We start from the raw sequence: 13,250 nt of genomic DNA on the forward strand, positions 1-13,250 counted from the left end.
GCCCGGGTTCAGTCCCTGGTCAGGGAACTACAGCCTGCATGCTGCAACTAACAGAGCCCACATGCCACAACTAAAGGAGCCCACATGCTGCAACTAAGACACAGCTCAGCCAAATAAATAAATAAATATTTTTAAAAAACAAAAAAAAAAGACTAAAGGAAATGATGATTTTTGTTATGGTTGTCCATTTTCTTCATTAATATTTATTTCCTCTTGAATCTTTTTCTTAAAAAATCATTTAGGGGGCTTCCCTGGTGGTGCAGTGGTTGAGAGTCCGCCTGCCGATGCAGGGGACGCGGGTTCGCGCCCCGGTCTGGGAGGATCCCACATGCCACGGAGCGGCTGGGCCCGTGAGCCATGGCCACTGAGCCTGTGCGTCCGGAGCCTGCGCTCCGCAATGGGAGAGGCCACAACAGTGAGAGGCCCGCATACCGCAAAAAAAAAAAAAAAAAATCATTTAGGGCTTCCCTGGTGGCGCAGTGGTTGAGAGTTCGCCTGCCGATGCAGGGGACACGGGTTCGTGCCCCGGTCCGGGAAGATCCCACATACTGAGGAGCGGCTGGGCCCGTGAGCCATGTCTGCTGAGCCTGTGCATCCGGAGCCTGTGCTCCGCAACGGGAGAGGCCACAACAGTGAGAGGCCCATGTGCCGCAAAAAAAAATAATAATAATAATTTAGTTACTTTACTCTTCTTCCTTACATTTTTGATTTTACTATGCCTGGATTCCATGTCTGATTTCTCTTGCTTTTCACTGCTCCAAGGTAAAATCTTGTGATCATAATAAGTGAGATGCATCACAGGGTGGTACATTTGGACAGCTTTTGATAAATTTAGCAAGTTCACTATGTCTTTGAAGATATTCAGAGGTCCACATTATATATGTATTAAGTTTTTAATATATATGTAGGTGTACAGTAGGCATACCTTTGTTTTATTATGCTTCACTTTACTGCACTTCACAGATGCTGTGTATTTTTTTCTTTTTTTTACAAATTGAAGGTTTATGGCAATCCTGTGTTGTCAGATGATGGCTAGCACTTTTTAGCAAAAAAATATTTTTAAATTAAAGTACGTACTTTTTTTATACATAATGCTCTTGCACACTTAATAGACTACAGTATAGTGTAAATATAACTCTTATATGCACTGGGAAACAAATTTGTGCGGCTCACTTTATTGTGATATTCACTTTATTGCAGTGGTCTAGAACCGAACCCACAATATCTCTGAGGTATGCCTGTGTGTGTGTGTGTGTGTGTGTGTGTGTATAATTTGTTTAAACCCAACTGGTACCTGGCAGAGGCAGAGTTCATGTCTTCATGCTTTTGGTTCAGGCTCCCCCAGCCCCTACCTCTGTGCCTCAGTCTCCATGTTAGAAAGATTGGACCTGCAGTGCCACTGAGCTGGATCCTCCATCGAGAGCCTATTAGGATGTGCTTCTAGGCCTGGAGGTTGTAGGCATGAGTGAATATTGATCTGAGAGAGACATGGTCCCAAAGATCTCACCTAGCTGCCTAGGTTGGAAACCACTTCAGCTTCCTTTGATGCACTAGAGCACTTTGTTCATTGCCCATGGCACTTTGCCATTTTCTACAATGTATTAAACGAAATTAAGTACATGTCTTACCTTCTGGACTAGTCTCAACACACCTGAGAAGAAGGACTACACCTCATTTCCTACATTGCCTTGTAAATACCAAGGTTCTAAGAAATGCTTATTAAATGAAGGAATAAAAAGAAGAGTGGAATTCTTGCTTTTTTATAGCCCATCTCGTATCACATCTAGTTCCCCCAGGCCCCAGAAAGGGTCCAATCTCTTTCTACACAAATGACCCCCTCTTTTCCCGCCTCAGACAAGACCTTCGAATGAATGCCAATTTTGCACAGATTTTTCCTTATCAATTCACAGGCATACCTTTTCTAAAATAGCCATAATCAATATTACCATCAAATTTACTAGAATGCACTATGTGTAAGGTGTGAAGGGAAGAGAAAGATGGGAGACTCACTTTCTTAGGGAACCTAAATCCCTAAAACCATTTTCTATGTTTGCATTTCTCACTCTGATCTTTCTGGGTGCTATATGAAAATGAGTTCCATGGTCATAAATCTGGGGAATCCTGGTTTATAGTTAAACAGCTTTTTTTAAAAAAAATTGCTGGTCCTCATAAGACTCCTAATTTGCTAATGGACATCTTGGCTCTCAAAGACAGGATTAGAATGTGGAGCACTTGCAAAATTTATCTGACCAACAAATCTCCTCTTTTGCAAAGCACTTTTGGGATTAATATTGCTTGGAAAATATTCCCTTAGGCATGCTTTCTTCATATTCTGGCTAGCACTGGTAGGGGCCTGAGAGAACACAGGAAAACACAGGCTAGAAAGAAGACCTACAATAACCAGAATATTTTCCAAATGCTACAAATGGGAATAAATTCTCACACATACCTCTCCTGCACAAAAGGGTACATCATCCCACAATACTGAGTCAAATAGGAGAAATCAAATGAAGTTGTTAGGGGAACCACTGACCGAAACCGCCCGCCCTGGCCAGGCACCATAGTAACCACCTGCATGAGTTATCTTACAGCAGGAGGTCCTGGTAAGGAACGCAGAACTAACAAGCTACCACCAACTAGAAGAATTGGGGAAAGGTCAAAAGGAGAGAGGAAATGCCAGTCCACATGGTCTACCATCTTCCCAGAATCCTTTTTGCTGGAATCCATCTTGGCTGAGTGATGCACGTGCCACGAGGAAGGACCCTGAGTCAGAATGATTAGCCAGAGACAACCGGAAATGAAGCCCATTACCATAAAACCCAAGACTGCGAGCCATGTGGCAGATCAGTTCTCCTGGGTTCCCTTACCCTCCTGCTCTTGGCCTGGCGCCCCTTCCCAATAAAGTCTCTTGCTTTGTCAGCACATAAGTCTCCTTGGACAACTCATTTCCGAGTGTTAGACAAGAACCCACTCTTTGGCCCTGGAAGGAGTCCCCCTTCCTGCAACAAAATCACTTGTACATCTAGCTAAAACTGCAAGTGCTTTGTGCTGAGTCTCAGGTCTGGGCTCTGCCCCCTTGGAACAGGGCAGTACAGAGGAAAAATACATCAGAGCAGGTGGAGAGGGTCCAGGGCAAAGCAAACTTCTTGCCAGAGAGGCTGTTAACTGAGAGCATTCACTTTGTGTATCCCAGTGACTGGGTAGATGCAGCCCTGCCCCTCTACTGGATGGAGTTACCTCGGTGATGGCTCATGCGATCACGATGGTAGAGATGTGATAAGGGCTTGCACTGGGAGGGAGGGTGGACCAGCAGCCATAAGATTCTTAGCACAATCTTCCCAACATTGGACATCAGAAAAGTATTTTTTAATACACTACAGATTGGGGGAAAGTCACAGATACTCAGGACTTCTTGGGTGGGTGCCCAAATAATTATGTAGATTAGCGAGTGACTGCACCCATGTCTGTGTCTCAGGGTTTCCTTTTATCACTTGCTGCTGGTCAGGAAGTGTGAGCCAGTAGTGATTTCCTCCCATGTCTCTAAAGCCTGATGCTTTTTTCAGAGACATTTATCTGTTGGATATGGCTGTGGAAACTAGGCCACTGGGTACTTTGGCAAACACACAAAATTAAATCTCGGCCTGAGGTTCACTGTGTATCGTTTGAGTCTGACAAATTACATGAGAGCTATGGGAATGAAAGCAAACAGACTAATAGTTCGGTAATTATTTTCTTTGTGTGAAAAACCTGATATGAGTAAAGTCTTTTAAATGAAAAGGACCCAGTTCAGCAGCTTTTGGGATCAAAGTGTTGATTACATTTAACTATAATTAACACTTAAATTTTCTGTGATTCCACCTAGAATTTTCTTCTTCTAGTTGCACTAAACCCAAGCACAAGGCAAAAAATAAAATGAAGTGCTATGAAAACAATACTGGGCTGTTCAGATATAAAGTATCAACATTATTTCCATTATTTGTCTTTTCAGTTCCAAGTTCTGTGTCTGCTAAGGTTAATTATCAACTAGGCTTTCACATCTGTCTGTCGTCTGTCTGTCTGTCTCTGTCTCTTTCTCACTCACTTCTGTAGGACCTTGAACCAAATACTTGCATTCTTACAACTTTCTCCTATCTCTAAAGTAAGAATAACTGTCCCTAAAACTCTGAGATCCACTAGGTTTTCAAAAGGTATTCATTCATTGAGTCTGATACAAAAGTGAAAAAGCTTGGAGTCCACACCTGAGACAGAAGGCTATATAGTAGCATCGATCTTCTTAAGTGGCAGGACAGGGCGATGACAGGAAAGACTTTCTGGCAGGGTCAGTGGGACAAGAGAACTTCCCTTCTTCAGGAGGCCCAGAATGGACACGATATGGGATTTGAAACTGAGCAGGAACCTGTGGGGGGGTCCTCCCTGTAACAAATCCTTTCCATGGCCCCATTTCTACTTCGTAGGAAATAGGCTTCATTCAGCCTCCTAGACCTTCCCTAAGTTCCAAAGGGCAGATTCAAATAGTTGCTATTCAGGGAAGGAAGGGGGATGCAGAAACAAAGGAGGAGCAGCCAAGAAACAATAGTGCATACTGAACCTGCGCTCTAGAGCCCGCGAGCCACAACAACTGAGCCTGTGTGCCACAACTACTGAAGCCCGTGCACCTAGAGCCCGTGCTCCACAACAAGAGAAGCCACCGCAATGAGAAGACTGCACACCACAACGAAGAGTAGCCCCTGCATGCTGCAACTAGAGAAAGCCCGCATGCAGCAACGAAGACCCAACGCAGCCAAAAATAAAATAAATGAATAAATAAATTATACGTATGTTTAAAAAAAAGAAACAATAGTGCAGCGATGAAAGCAGGGTCCTGGTTCCTGCTCAAGGAATATACATAACAATATCTTTGAGTGTTTCTGCAGGAACTAAGGTCCCCACCCAGGTGGAGGATGGTAACTTCAGGCTGAGCACGAGATTCCTGGAGCACCACCCTGTTACCTCACCACCCACCGATCAGGAGAAAGTCACACACCCTGCAGCCCTCACTCTAAATTTTGCCTATAAAAGCTTCTACCCGAAAACCATTGGGGAGTTCGGGATTTTTGAGCATGAGCCACCATTCTCCTTGTTTGGCCCTGCCATCAACCTTTCTCTGCCCCAAACTCCAACGTTTCAGTTTGTTTGGCCTCACCGTGCATTGGGCCCTGGAACTTGCGTTTGGTAACAGATTCATAGGACATTAGGGTTTTTTTTAAGGTTTCAACTATTAGAAGGCTACTCTGCAAAAGTTTATGATTAAGCCTTTTGGTTGGGGTATTTGGGTGTGTGCTCTGAGGTGGGAGTAGGGGCTACAGAGGGAGGAAGTAGAAAGCAAGGACGGGGGAGGCTGGGGGAGATATGAACCTCAAACTGGCAACTACATTCTAACCTGAAAGGTCAGAACCTCTAGGAGTTGCGTAATCACAGAGACTAGAGCAGTTTCTCTTGAGGAAGCTGCTTTTATGTTTCATTCTATTCACAGGGTTCTTTTTGCCGTTAACCAAAATGCCAGGGCCCCACTTGAGGAGGTGATCGAAAAGTTCCACAGCCTCAGTGAGAGAAATGCTTTGTGTCTGACCTAATCCCCTTTCTATGCTGCCAGTGAAGGCCAGTCCAAGGCAGGAGGGTGACTTTAGACTACTTCTCAATGAATGGCTAGAAAATGCCTTCTGTAGTGAATCACTTCCTATTAAAAATGAATGAAAGGAAGATGAAAAGCATTCTGTGGATGGTAGCACAGCAACATGAATGTACTTAATGTCGCTGAATTGTCCACTAAGTATGGTTAAGATGGTAACTTTTATGTCTATTTTATCACAATTAAAAAAAAATAAATGAAAGGGGAAAATCGAATCATTAACCTGACTTTGCTATATATTGGGCTGTCACTTCAACTGAGTAGAAACTTCATTCTCTAGAAACTAAATCTGAGATTTACTCCTGAAAGTTTATAGGAAAAAGAAAGGAGCCTTTGAGCCTTTGAGCCTTTCCTATGATCCACAGGAAGTAAATGAGGTCTTTTAAAAATGGAGAGGAAAAAAAGAATGGAAGTTACTAGCAACTGTTTTTTGCAAGCTATGTCTATATATCTTTATACTGAATACTTGATAGATTAGAGTGAAAATATATAAACATTTTGAGTCTCTCTGCTTTTAAAATCCTATGTATAATTATAGTTTAGAGAAAAAAAATCCCTTTTGTATTACTTCATTTCTATGATCAACAAAGAATTTTTTATCATGAACACAGGCCCATTACCACTTGGCTGTCCTTACCTAATTGTCTTTCTTCATCTTCTACTCTGACTTATACAAATTACTTTAAATCCTCTTTTTTCTTTTTTAAACCAGGCAGAGTATAATGGCATAAAATAAAATACTCTTATCTAGATCATACTTTGATTATTAAGTTTACATAAGTCACTTATGAAAAAGAATATACAGCCAACAATTCCAAGCCATGCCCCAGACCTCTAGCCTGAGTATTTTAACACAATAATAGAATCCGTCTTCTTCAGCCTGCTGAGCCTAACTGGGCTGGCCTCGGGGTTTCTCAGGAGTCAATCACTCACTGAAGGCCAGAGGGGGACCAGATCTATGGCTCAGGATACAAGAGAAGAGGCCACACTGGTACTGGTGAACAGTACCACATATGACTCCTAGGCACACCCACTCCCCTCCAACCGCTGGAGTCCACAGGAGCCCTTACAGCCAAAGTAGCATCTTAGGACTCCAAAGCCTGTTGGGGTAAGGTGATTGTTGTCATATCTTGGAGCAGTTTATTAAAGGGGTTCACAAGTTAACTCTGCTCACAGAATAAGGAACGATGTGCTATAACTCACAGAACCTGGGCTCAAGAGATGGAAAGCCTCACTTCGGCTCCTAATCTCTCTGACTCTCAGTTTTCTCATTTGTAAGATGGGAGAAATAATGCTTATTACCTCAAAGGATCATTGGGAAGCTCAAATGTAACACAGGTATAGGCACATTACAGATGGAAGGCAACACCAATGCATAGAGCCAGGAGGGATGAATTTAGGTGATTAAAAAAAAGACGCGAGGGCTTCCCTGGTGGCGCAGTGATTGAGAGTCCGCCTGCCGATGCAGGGGACGCGGGTTTGTGCCCCGGTCTGGGAAGATCCCACATGCCGCGGAGCGGCTGGGCCTGTGAGCCATGGCCGCTGGGCCTGTGCATCCGGAGCCTGTGCTCCGCAACGGGAGAGGCCACAACAGTGAGAGGCCCGCGTACCGCAAAAAAAAAAAAAAAGACACGACAATCAACATCCCTACAAGAGCCTAACACCTTTGGCTTCTTGAGTTTCCTACTGAGAGGGGTTGAAAGTGAAAGTATAATTTTCTTTGACAAAAGAAAAGAGTTCTATGAGTTGGTATGGAAAGGTGTTAAAAGCAGCTTAAAAATATATTGTCCCCAATCCAAAGGAAACAACACCCTATTAGAAGCAAGAGGTCAAAGACGCAGCTATATCTGGAAGCATTAAGACAAACTGATAAAAAATACATCCTCTGCTTTCAATACAGCCTACTGGCTAAAACAAAGTTCACCTCTTAGCAACAACAAAAAAAATTACTTAGTATTCCAGAACATACACGTTCTGAAAAGCCTGTGATTTCAGTCGTTGGCATAGAAACATGGAGTAAATGGCTGTGGGAAGAACAGAACCAATACTCGGAAAAATCGCTTGCTGAGCTGTTACTATCAGGAAAGCCTATGTTGTTTTAAATAAATCTTTATCACACCATTCTCTGAAAACAAATGTGTGGTCTATATTTATAGTCTTGATTTTTATTTAGAGAGGATGTGAAAAGCAGGGAGAAAGTGAGAATGCATGAAAATGTCAACGTCTCCTTTAAAGTAGTTCCTGCAAAATGCCTTGCTCCATCTCTGGCAGTGTTCTCCCTCTTGACACCCTACCTGCATTATTATGATCTGGAGGAACCCATGGAAAGAAAAAAAAAAAAAAAGAGGAATCAAGTATTTCTTTCTTCTTCTCCAAGACCTGGCACTGCTAAATTTAAGTCTCCACAACTCAATGAAACTAACTCATAAAACGATCGTAATGATGGTGCATCTTCTTTACTAATGCAAGTAATCAATCAATCGATCCAAGAGGCATTCAAGTCCACCTGCTTCCTTTACACCTTCCAAAAGAAAAGAATCCATAGAGAACATTTTAAACATATCCAGCTGACACCACTTCAAAGCCACCTTTTAGGTTAAAGACATGATTAATTTATATTAACGTCACAAATCAGATGTAGTCTCCGAAATAAAGCCGCATTGAATTCACAACATTCATAAAACCTGCTCACTGTAGGAACCAGTCAAGAACCCTATTACATGAGAATCAGGATCTACTAAACCAGAATTAGAATAGAGATTCTATTCACAAGATCCATGAAGGATAAAGGCAGAAATGTTAGCCAATATTATTTATTTACTTATCTCCTCCCTTGAGATGGCAAGCTCCATGTGAGCAGAAACTTGGATCATGTATCCACCACTGTATTTCCAGCCTACAACAATATCTGGTACAGAGTTGATTGTCCAGTAATGACTTACTGAAACAGTGAATGAATTTAGCATAACCATACGAACCTTCTAAGAATGAAGCAGATAGACTTAGTCTCTGGGGGAAGGGACAGGTTGGAAAACACCAAACATCTGTCCCCAGTGCTTCTGAGGCTCAGGCTTGGAATGCCACAGTCATGTCAAAACTTGCACTGTAAGCACAATCTAGCAAAGGTCAAGAATAGTTCTCTGGTGAATACTAAAAATCATCCTAGAGTAGGTTGAAACTGGATGCACTACAGTCTGCTGACAGAAGAAACAATGGAGGCATTCTTTAAGGCTGCACATCAGGAAAATTTAAGAGCTGAAGCAATCTGGATCATAAAGAATATGGCTTGGTTTAACTAGACAGTGGCAATCTTCCAGTGATTCACCCACTTCATTTCAGTGTTACAGAAAAGAATACACTGTATTAGATTACAGAAGCTGGGGTTGTCACGAGAGCTGATGCAGAAAGTGTCACAAAGACAATTTGCACTATTAACCCAATCCACTATCATGCCAGGGGGAAAAGTCCTTTTTTTCCCTAGAAGCGAACAGAACAGTGAGAGTTGAGATATTCTTAAATAAGTGGAATTATTTTTTGCTATACAGTTTATCATCAGTCTTACCTGGAATAGTTAGATGAATATCTTTCTGCTTTTTCCCTAATCTGGCCTCCTCACTTTCTAGTTTCCTGGTCATTATAAAAACATCCACTACCCTGAGTATTTCTCATGGCAGAAATGATATGATTTATTAGAAACACTAGCAGAAAGGCACTTATTCAGATAAAATAAATTAACCTCTAACTGATGCACTAGTTTTTTTACCTTAACTTTGCTGTCTACCTTGGGTGAAAATATGTGTTCCTTGGCAGGGTAAAGTATGTGAGAGGACGGTTTTAATGGTAAGTATTTATTTATTTATTTATTTGCTGCGCTGCACGGCTTGCGGGATCTTACTTCTGCAACCAGGGATCAATCCTGGGCCACGGCAGTGAAACCACCAAGTCCTAACCACTGGACCGTCAGGGAGTTCCCTAATAGTATTTCTATTCTCCACGTTTTTATTAGATGAGATTGTCTTAAATGAAAAGAACAGTGTTTAGCATCTTAAATATGTGCTTATTTGTAAGTAAATCCTAAAATTCATGAAGAGCATATGCTCAGGGGGTAGGCAGACCACTACTAGTTTTATACCTTTGTTCAAGTCACGTTACCTCACTGAACCTCAGTTTTCTCCTCTGTAAAGTAGAGCATAAGTTTGCTCAGATTCCAGGATAATCATCAGACTCATATGCTTCCCAGTTGGACTAGACAGTGAATTTATACGACCGTTTAATTAGCAGTTTAAACTAAAAGCAAAGCATATTGAGTGCAAAGGATTTGGTTTCTCTCCCTACATCAAATATGATAATACAGGTAAAAGTGCTCCATAAAGGTTAGTTGCTATTACTCTTACCTTTGTTATAACTTACTAGTCCGGGTAAACAACATGCTGTGCAGAGATGACAAAGTGGGGAAGCAAAGGAGTTTTTCCTTTTTGATCATGGCCTATTGAAGCCAGCATTCGTAAACACTTTGTATAATTCTTTTGTAGTTTCTTCATTTCTCCCTTGACCTCTGAACCTAGTTTTTCTAAAGGCTACTGGTTTGTTTTTTCATGTGTCTCACTGCCAGACTTTCCCAAGCATCCCAAACCAACCCAGACCAGCTATCAGAGTTTCCCAAGATTCCTGATCTCCCTGATTGCACATCGGTGTGCATATACTTCAAGTATCCTTCATTCCCTGCTCTGAAAGGCCCTGAAGATGCCAGACCCACATGATTGCTGGGGTGGAATGGAGGCTTAAATGTGTCTGTTGAGAGTGATGTGGTTACTGGTGTGGGAATCCTGGCATTAGAATGAGTAAATAACCCCAGTCCTGATGACTCTAGTTCCAGGAAATGGGCTACAATGTCAGATCGGAAACTTGATTTCTCAAGGCACATTTCCAGACTCCAGCTGTTCCATGTTTGGCTTCAGTAAGAAAGAATAACATGGGCAACAGCTGCTGTTTCTTGAGTGGATATCAGCACTTAGAGTTTAAACAATCTCTTGTTTAAACAGTAGGAAACTGCACAACTGAACTAGACTTCCCAAGAGTCATGGCTAGGTGCAGAGAAAATTATCAAAGTGTGCAAAGAAATGTCAGGTAAGGATGAGGATGAATGACCCATTCAAAGTCTTAAGAAGTGGCCTCAAACTGTTGTGTTCCTTAGGTGCCTCAGGGGCTGCCTGGTGTGTGTGTGTGTGTGTGTGTGTGTGTGTGTGTGTGTGTGTGTGTGTGTCTGGTGCCTCCCCCACCTCCAGAGGGAGGGGAAGGAAGGAGCCTTCCACTCCTACTCCAGTTGGACTAGAGGTGGGGCTGTAGCCTTCAAGGGCCACAGTGGGTGAGGTGGAGGAGAACCAAGCTGAAGCATGACCACTTGCAGTGATTCCAGGAGTCTGAAGGGATTTTTTAAAAAGAAGAAGAAAAGAAAGGCAGAGTACTACTTTAAAGCTGAGAACCTACTTTTATGATTGCTTTGAGAAAAAACAACTAAAAGCAAAACCAAATGCTTTCCCAAATAAAATGCTCCCCTATTGGTCAGTTGAGTAAAACATCAGGCTTACCTTGACATATTGAACAAGACGCTCATTTACGTTCACTTTGTAAGTTTCTAAACCCAGTTCCTTAGATAACCGTAAGATCCTGTTCTGGGTTGGTCCCACATAAGCCCCGCCAACGTCTACGTAATCAACATGTTGGTTCTGTAGAAACAGAAAAAGTGTCCAGAAGACTTTAGTTAGAACTCTAAAACAAATGTTTCTATGTCTTATAAAAAATAACCCTGTATATTTTTTACAATTTAAATGTGCCTTACATCTCTCGTATAAAGTGCCACTGAAAATAGCAAATCTTTCTCCTCCACTCTAACCCTATAGTACACTCATCATTAAGCAATCCCATTTGTCGAGTTATTGGTGAGGCTGATTCAGCAATAACACGCATAAAGAATAAAGAACACTATAGTACGCCCTGCCGATCCAGATCCTTTTCAAAGCATTTAGCTTTATTTTCTATGCTTTTCTTTGGGGTTGTTGCTGGAGGGGTCACCCAGAGTTTTATTAGACCTAATTCTCTGATTTCCAGCAGATGAAATCTTCAATCAGCCCACACTGGTGGGCTCCTGATCCTATTTTAAAACACTTGCAGGGAAGAATGCATCATAGGAAAAGAGTACCAAAAGGTATGAAAAGATTCATATACCTAAAAAATATTTTATAAATATGCAAACCTTCCTCCATAAACCAAAATTTACTTTCCACTTCTTAAATGCACTTTTCCATTTTCCCCAGCTTTTTTAGTAACACATTTCCCCATGATTTAACCAATAAATTGTAAAAAAATAAATAAATAAAATAAAATAAAATTGTGCATTGGTGAGTAATAATTCCTCCATGTGTTTGCAATAACTTCTTATGGGTCTGTTTCTATTTTGTTGTTTATACCAGTTCTAATTCGCATTGCTGTTTCTCCTTGCTTGCCTGATTATTTTTTATTGCGCCCCACTGACTGAATTTGAGAAAATACAGAAATTATCTGAATCCTGGGAGGATTATATCTTTCTCAGAGAGGATTTATGTCTGCTTCTGCCCAGCATCTGGGGACGCTAACAATACTAGATAACTTTATTGCATTTTGTGTGCCTGAGACAATTTGAAGGCAGGTTGAAATGCAACGTGGCCTAGTTCTTTTGCTGTTCACCCTTAGCGCTAGGATGCAGTCCAACCCAAAGCACAAGGAGTTTACCAACACATCCCTCCATATACACACACTTTGGTGGGCTCTGGACTTGACCTTCAGTTGCCCTAGCTTTGTAAGACTTTTGAAAAGTACTTCTCAGTCTCTCACTTGCGTCTTCAGTGGTCAGCAAACTCCCACCTCTCCACCCCCAGGGGAAAATGCAGGTCAATGCTTTCTGGATGTTGGTCTAGTGATTCTTCACTATCTTGTTAGCTCTCTGATGCTTTGAAGGTGTGTGTGTGTGTGTGTGTGTGTGTGTGTGTGTACACAGTGTAATTTGTCTAGTCTCCTTATATGTAATGGGAGGGTTGGGATAATTTACCTAATCTGTTATTTCCAGAAAATCGATTGTCTAGAATTATGCAACCTTGCCTTCCTGGGGTAATATACCCTGATATTATCTTTCCGTTGCAAGATATGCTTTGCTAACATTTTGTTTAGAATTTTTATATCTGTGTTTATAAGTGAGACTGAGATTGCCCCATCATTCTCCTTTCTTCTTCAGCCCTTGTCTGTTTTCTTGTATTACAGTACTGTTAATCTCATGAGTTAGAAATCATACTTTCTTCTATTCTCTAGAAGGCGTTCGTATATAAATAGAATAATCTCTTCTTTGAACATTAGGTAGAACACACCTGTAGAGCTATCTAGGCTTAGTGTTTTCATTGTGGGAAAAATTTAATTTACAGGTTCAATTTATTTTGTGGTTAAAGCACTACTCACATTTTCTATTTCTTGAATCAGTGTTATTTTTTATAAATTATATTTTCTCATCATATATATATTTCATATGTTTCAAAACTATTGCTTTAAAGTTCAT

At 41.4% G+C, this 13,250-nt stretch overlaps 1 protein-coding gene across 1 annotated transcript in view; it reads right to left on the reverse strand.

Annotated features, from left to right (window-relative positions):
• Nucleotides 1–13,250, reverse strand: part of MAOA (monoamine oxidase A) — a 74,137-nt gene that overhangs the window by 34,050 nt on the left and 26,837 nt on the right. Inside the window, exon 3 of the mRNA XM_060086532.1 lies at nucleotides 11,257–11,394. Within this exon, the coding sequence (XP_059942515.1) occupies nucleotides 11,257–11,394 (138 nt within the window). The remainder of the gene's footprint in view (nucleotides 1–11,256; nucleotides 11,395–13,250) is intronic.

The sequence above is a fragment of the Mesoplodon densirostris genome, chromosome X (genome assembly GCF_025265405.1).
Source record: "Mesoplodon densirostris isolate mMesDen1 chromosome X, mMesDen1 primary haplotype, whole genome shotgun sequence".
NCBI classification, from domain to species: domain Eukaryota; kingdom Metazoa; phylum Chordata; class Mammalia; order Artiodactyla; family Ziphiidae; genus Mesoplodon; species Mesoplodon densirostris.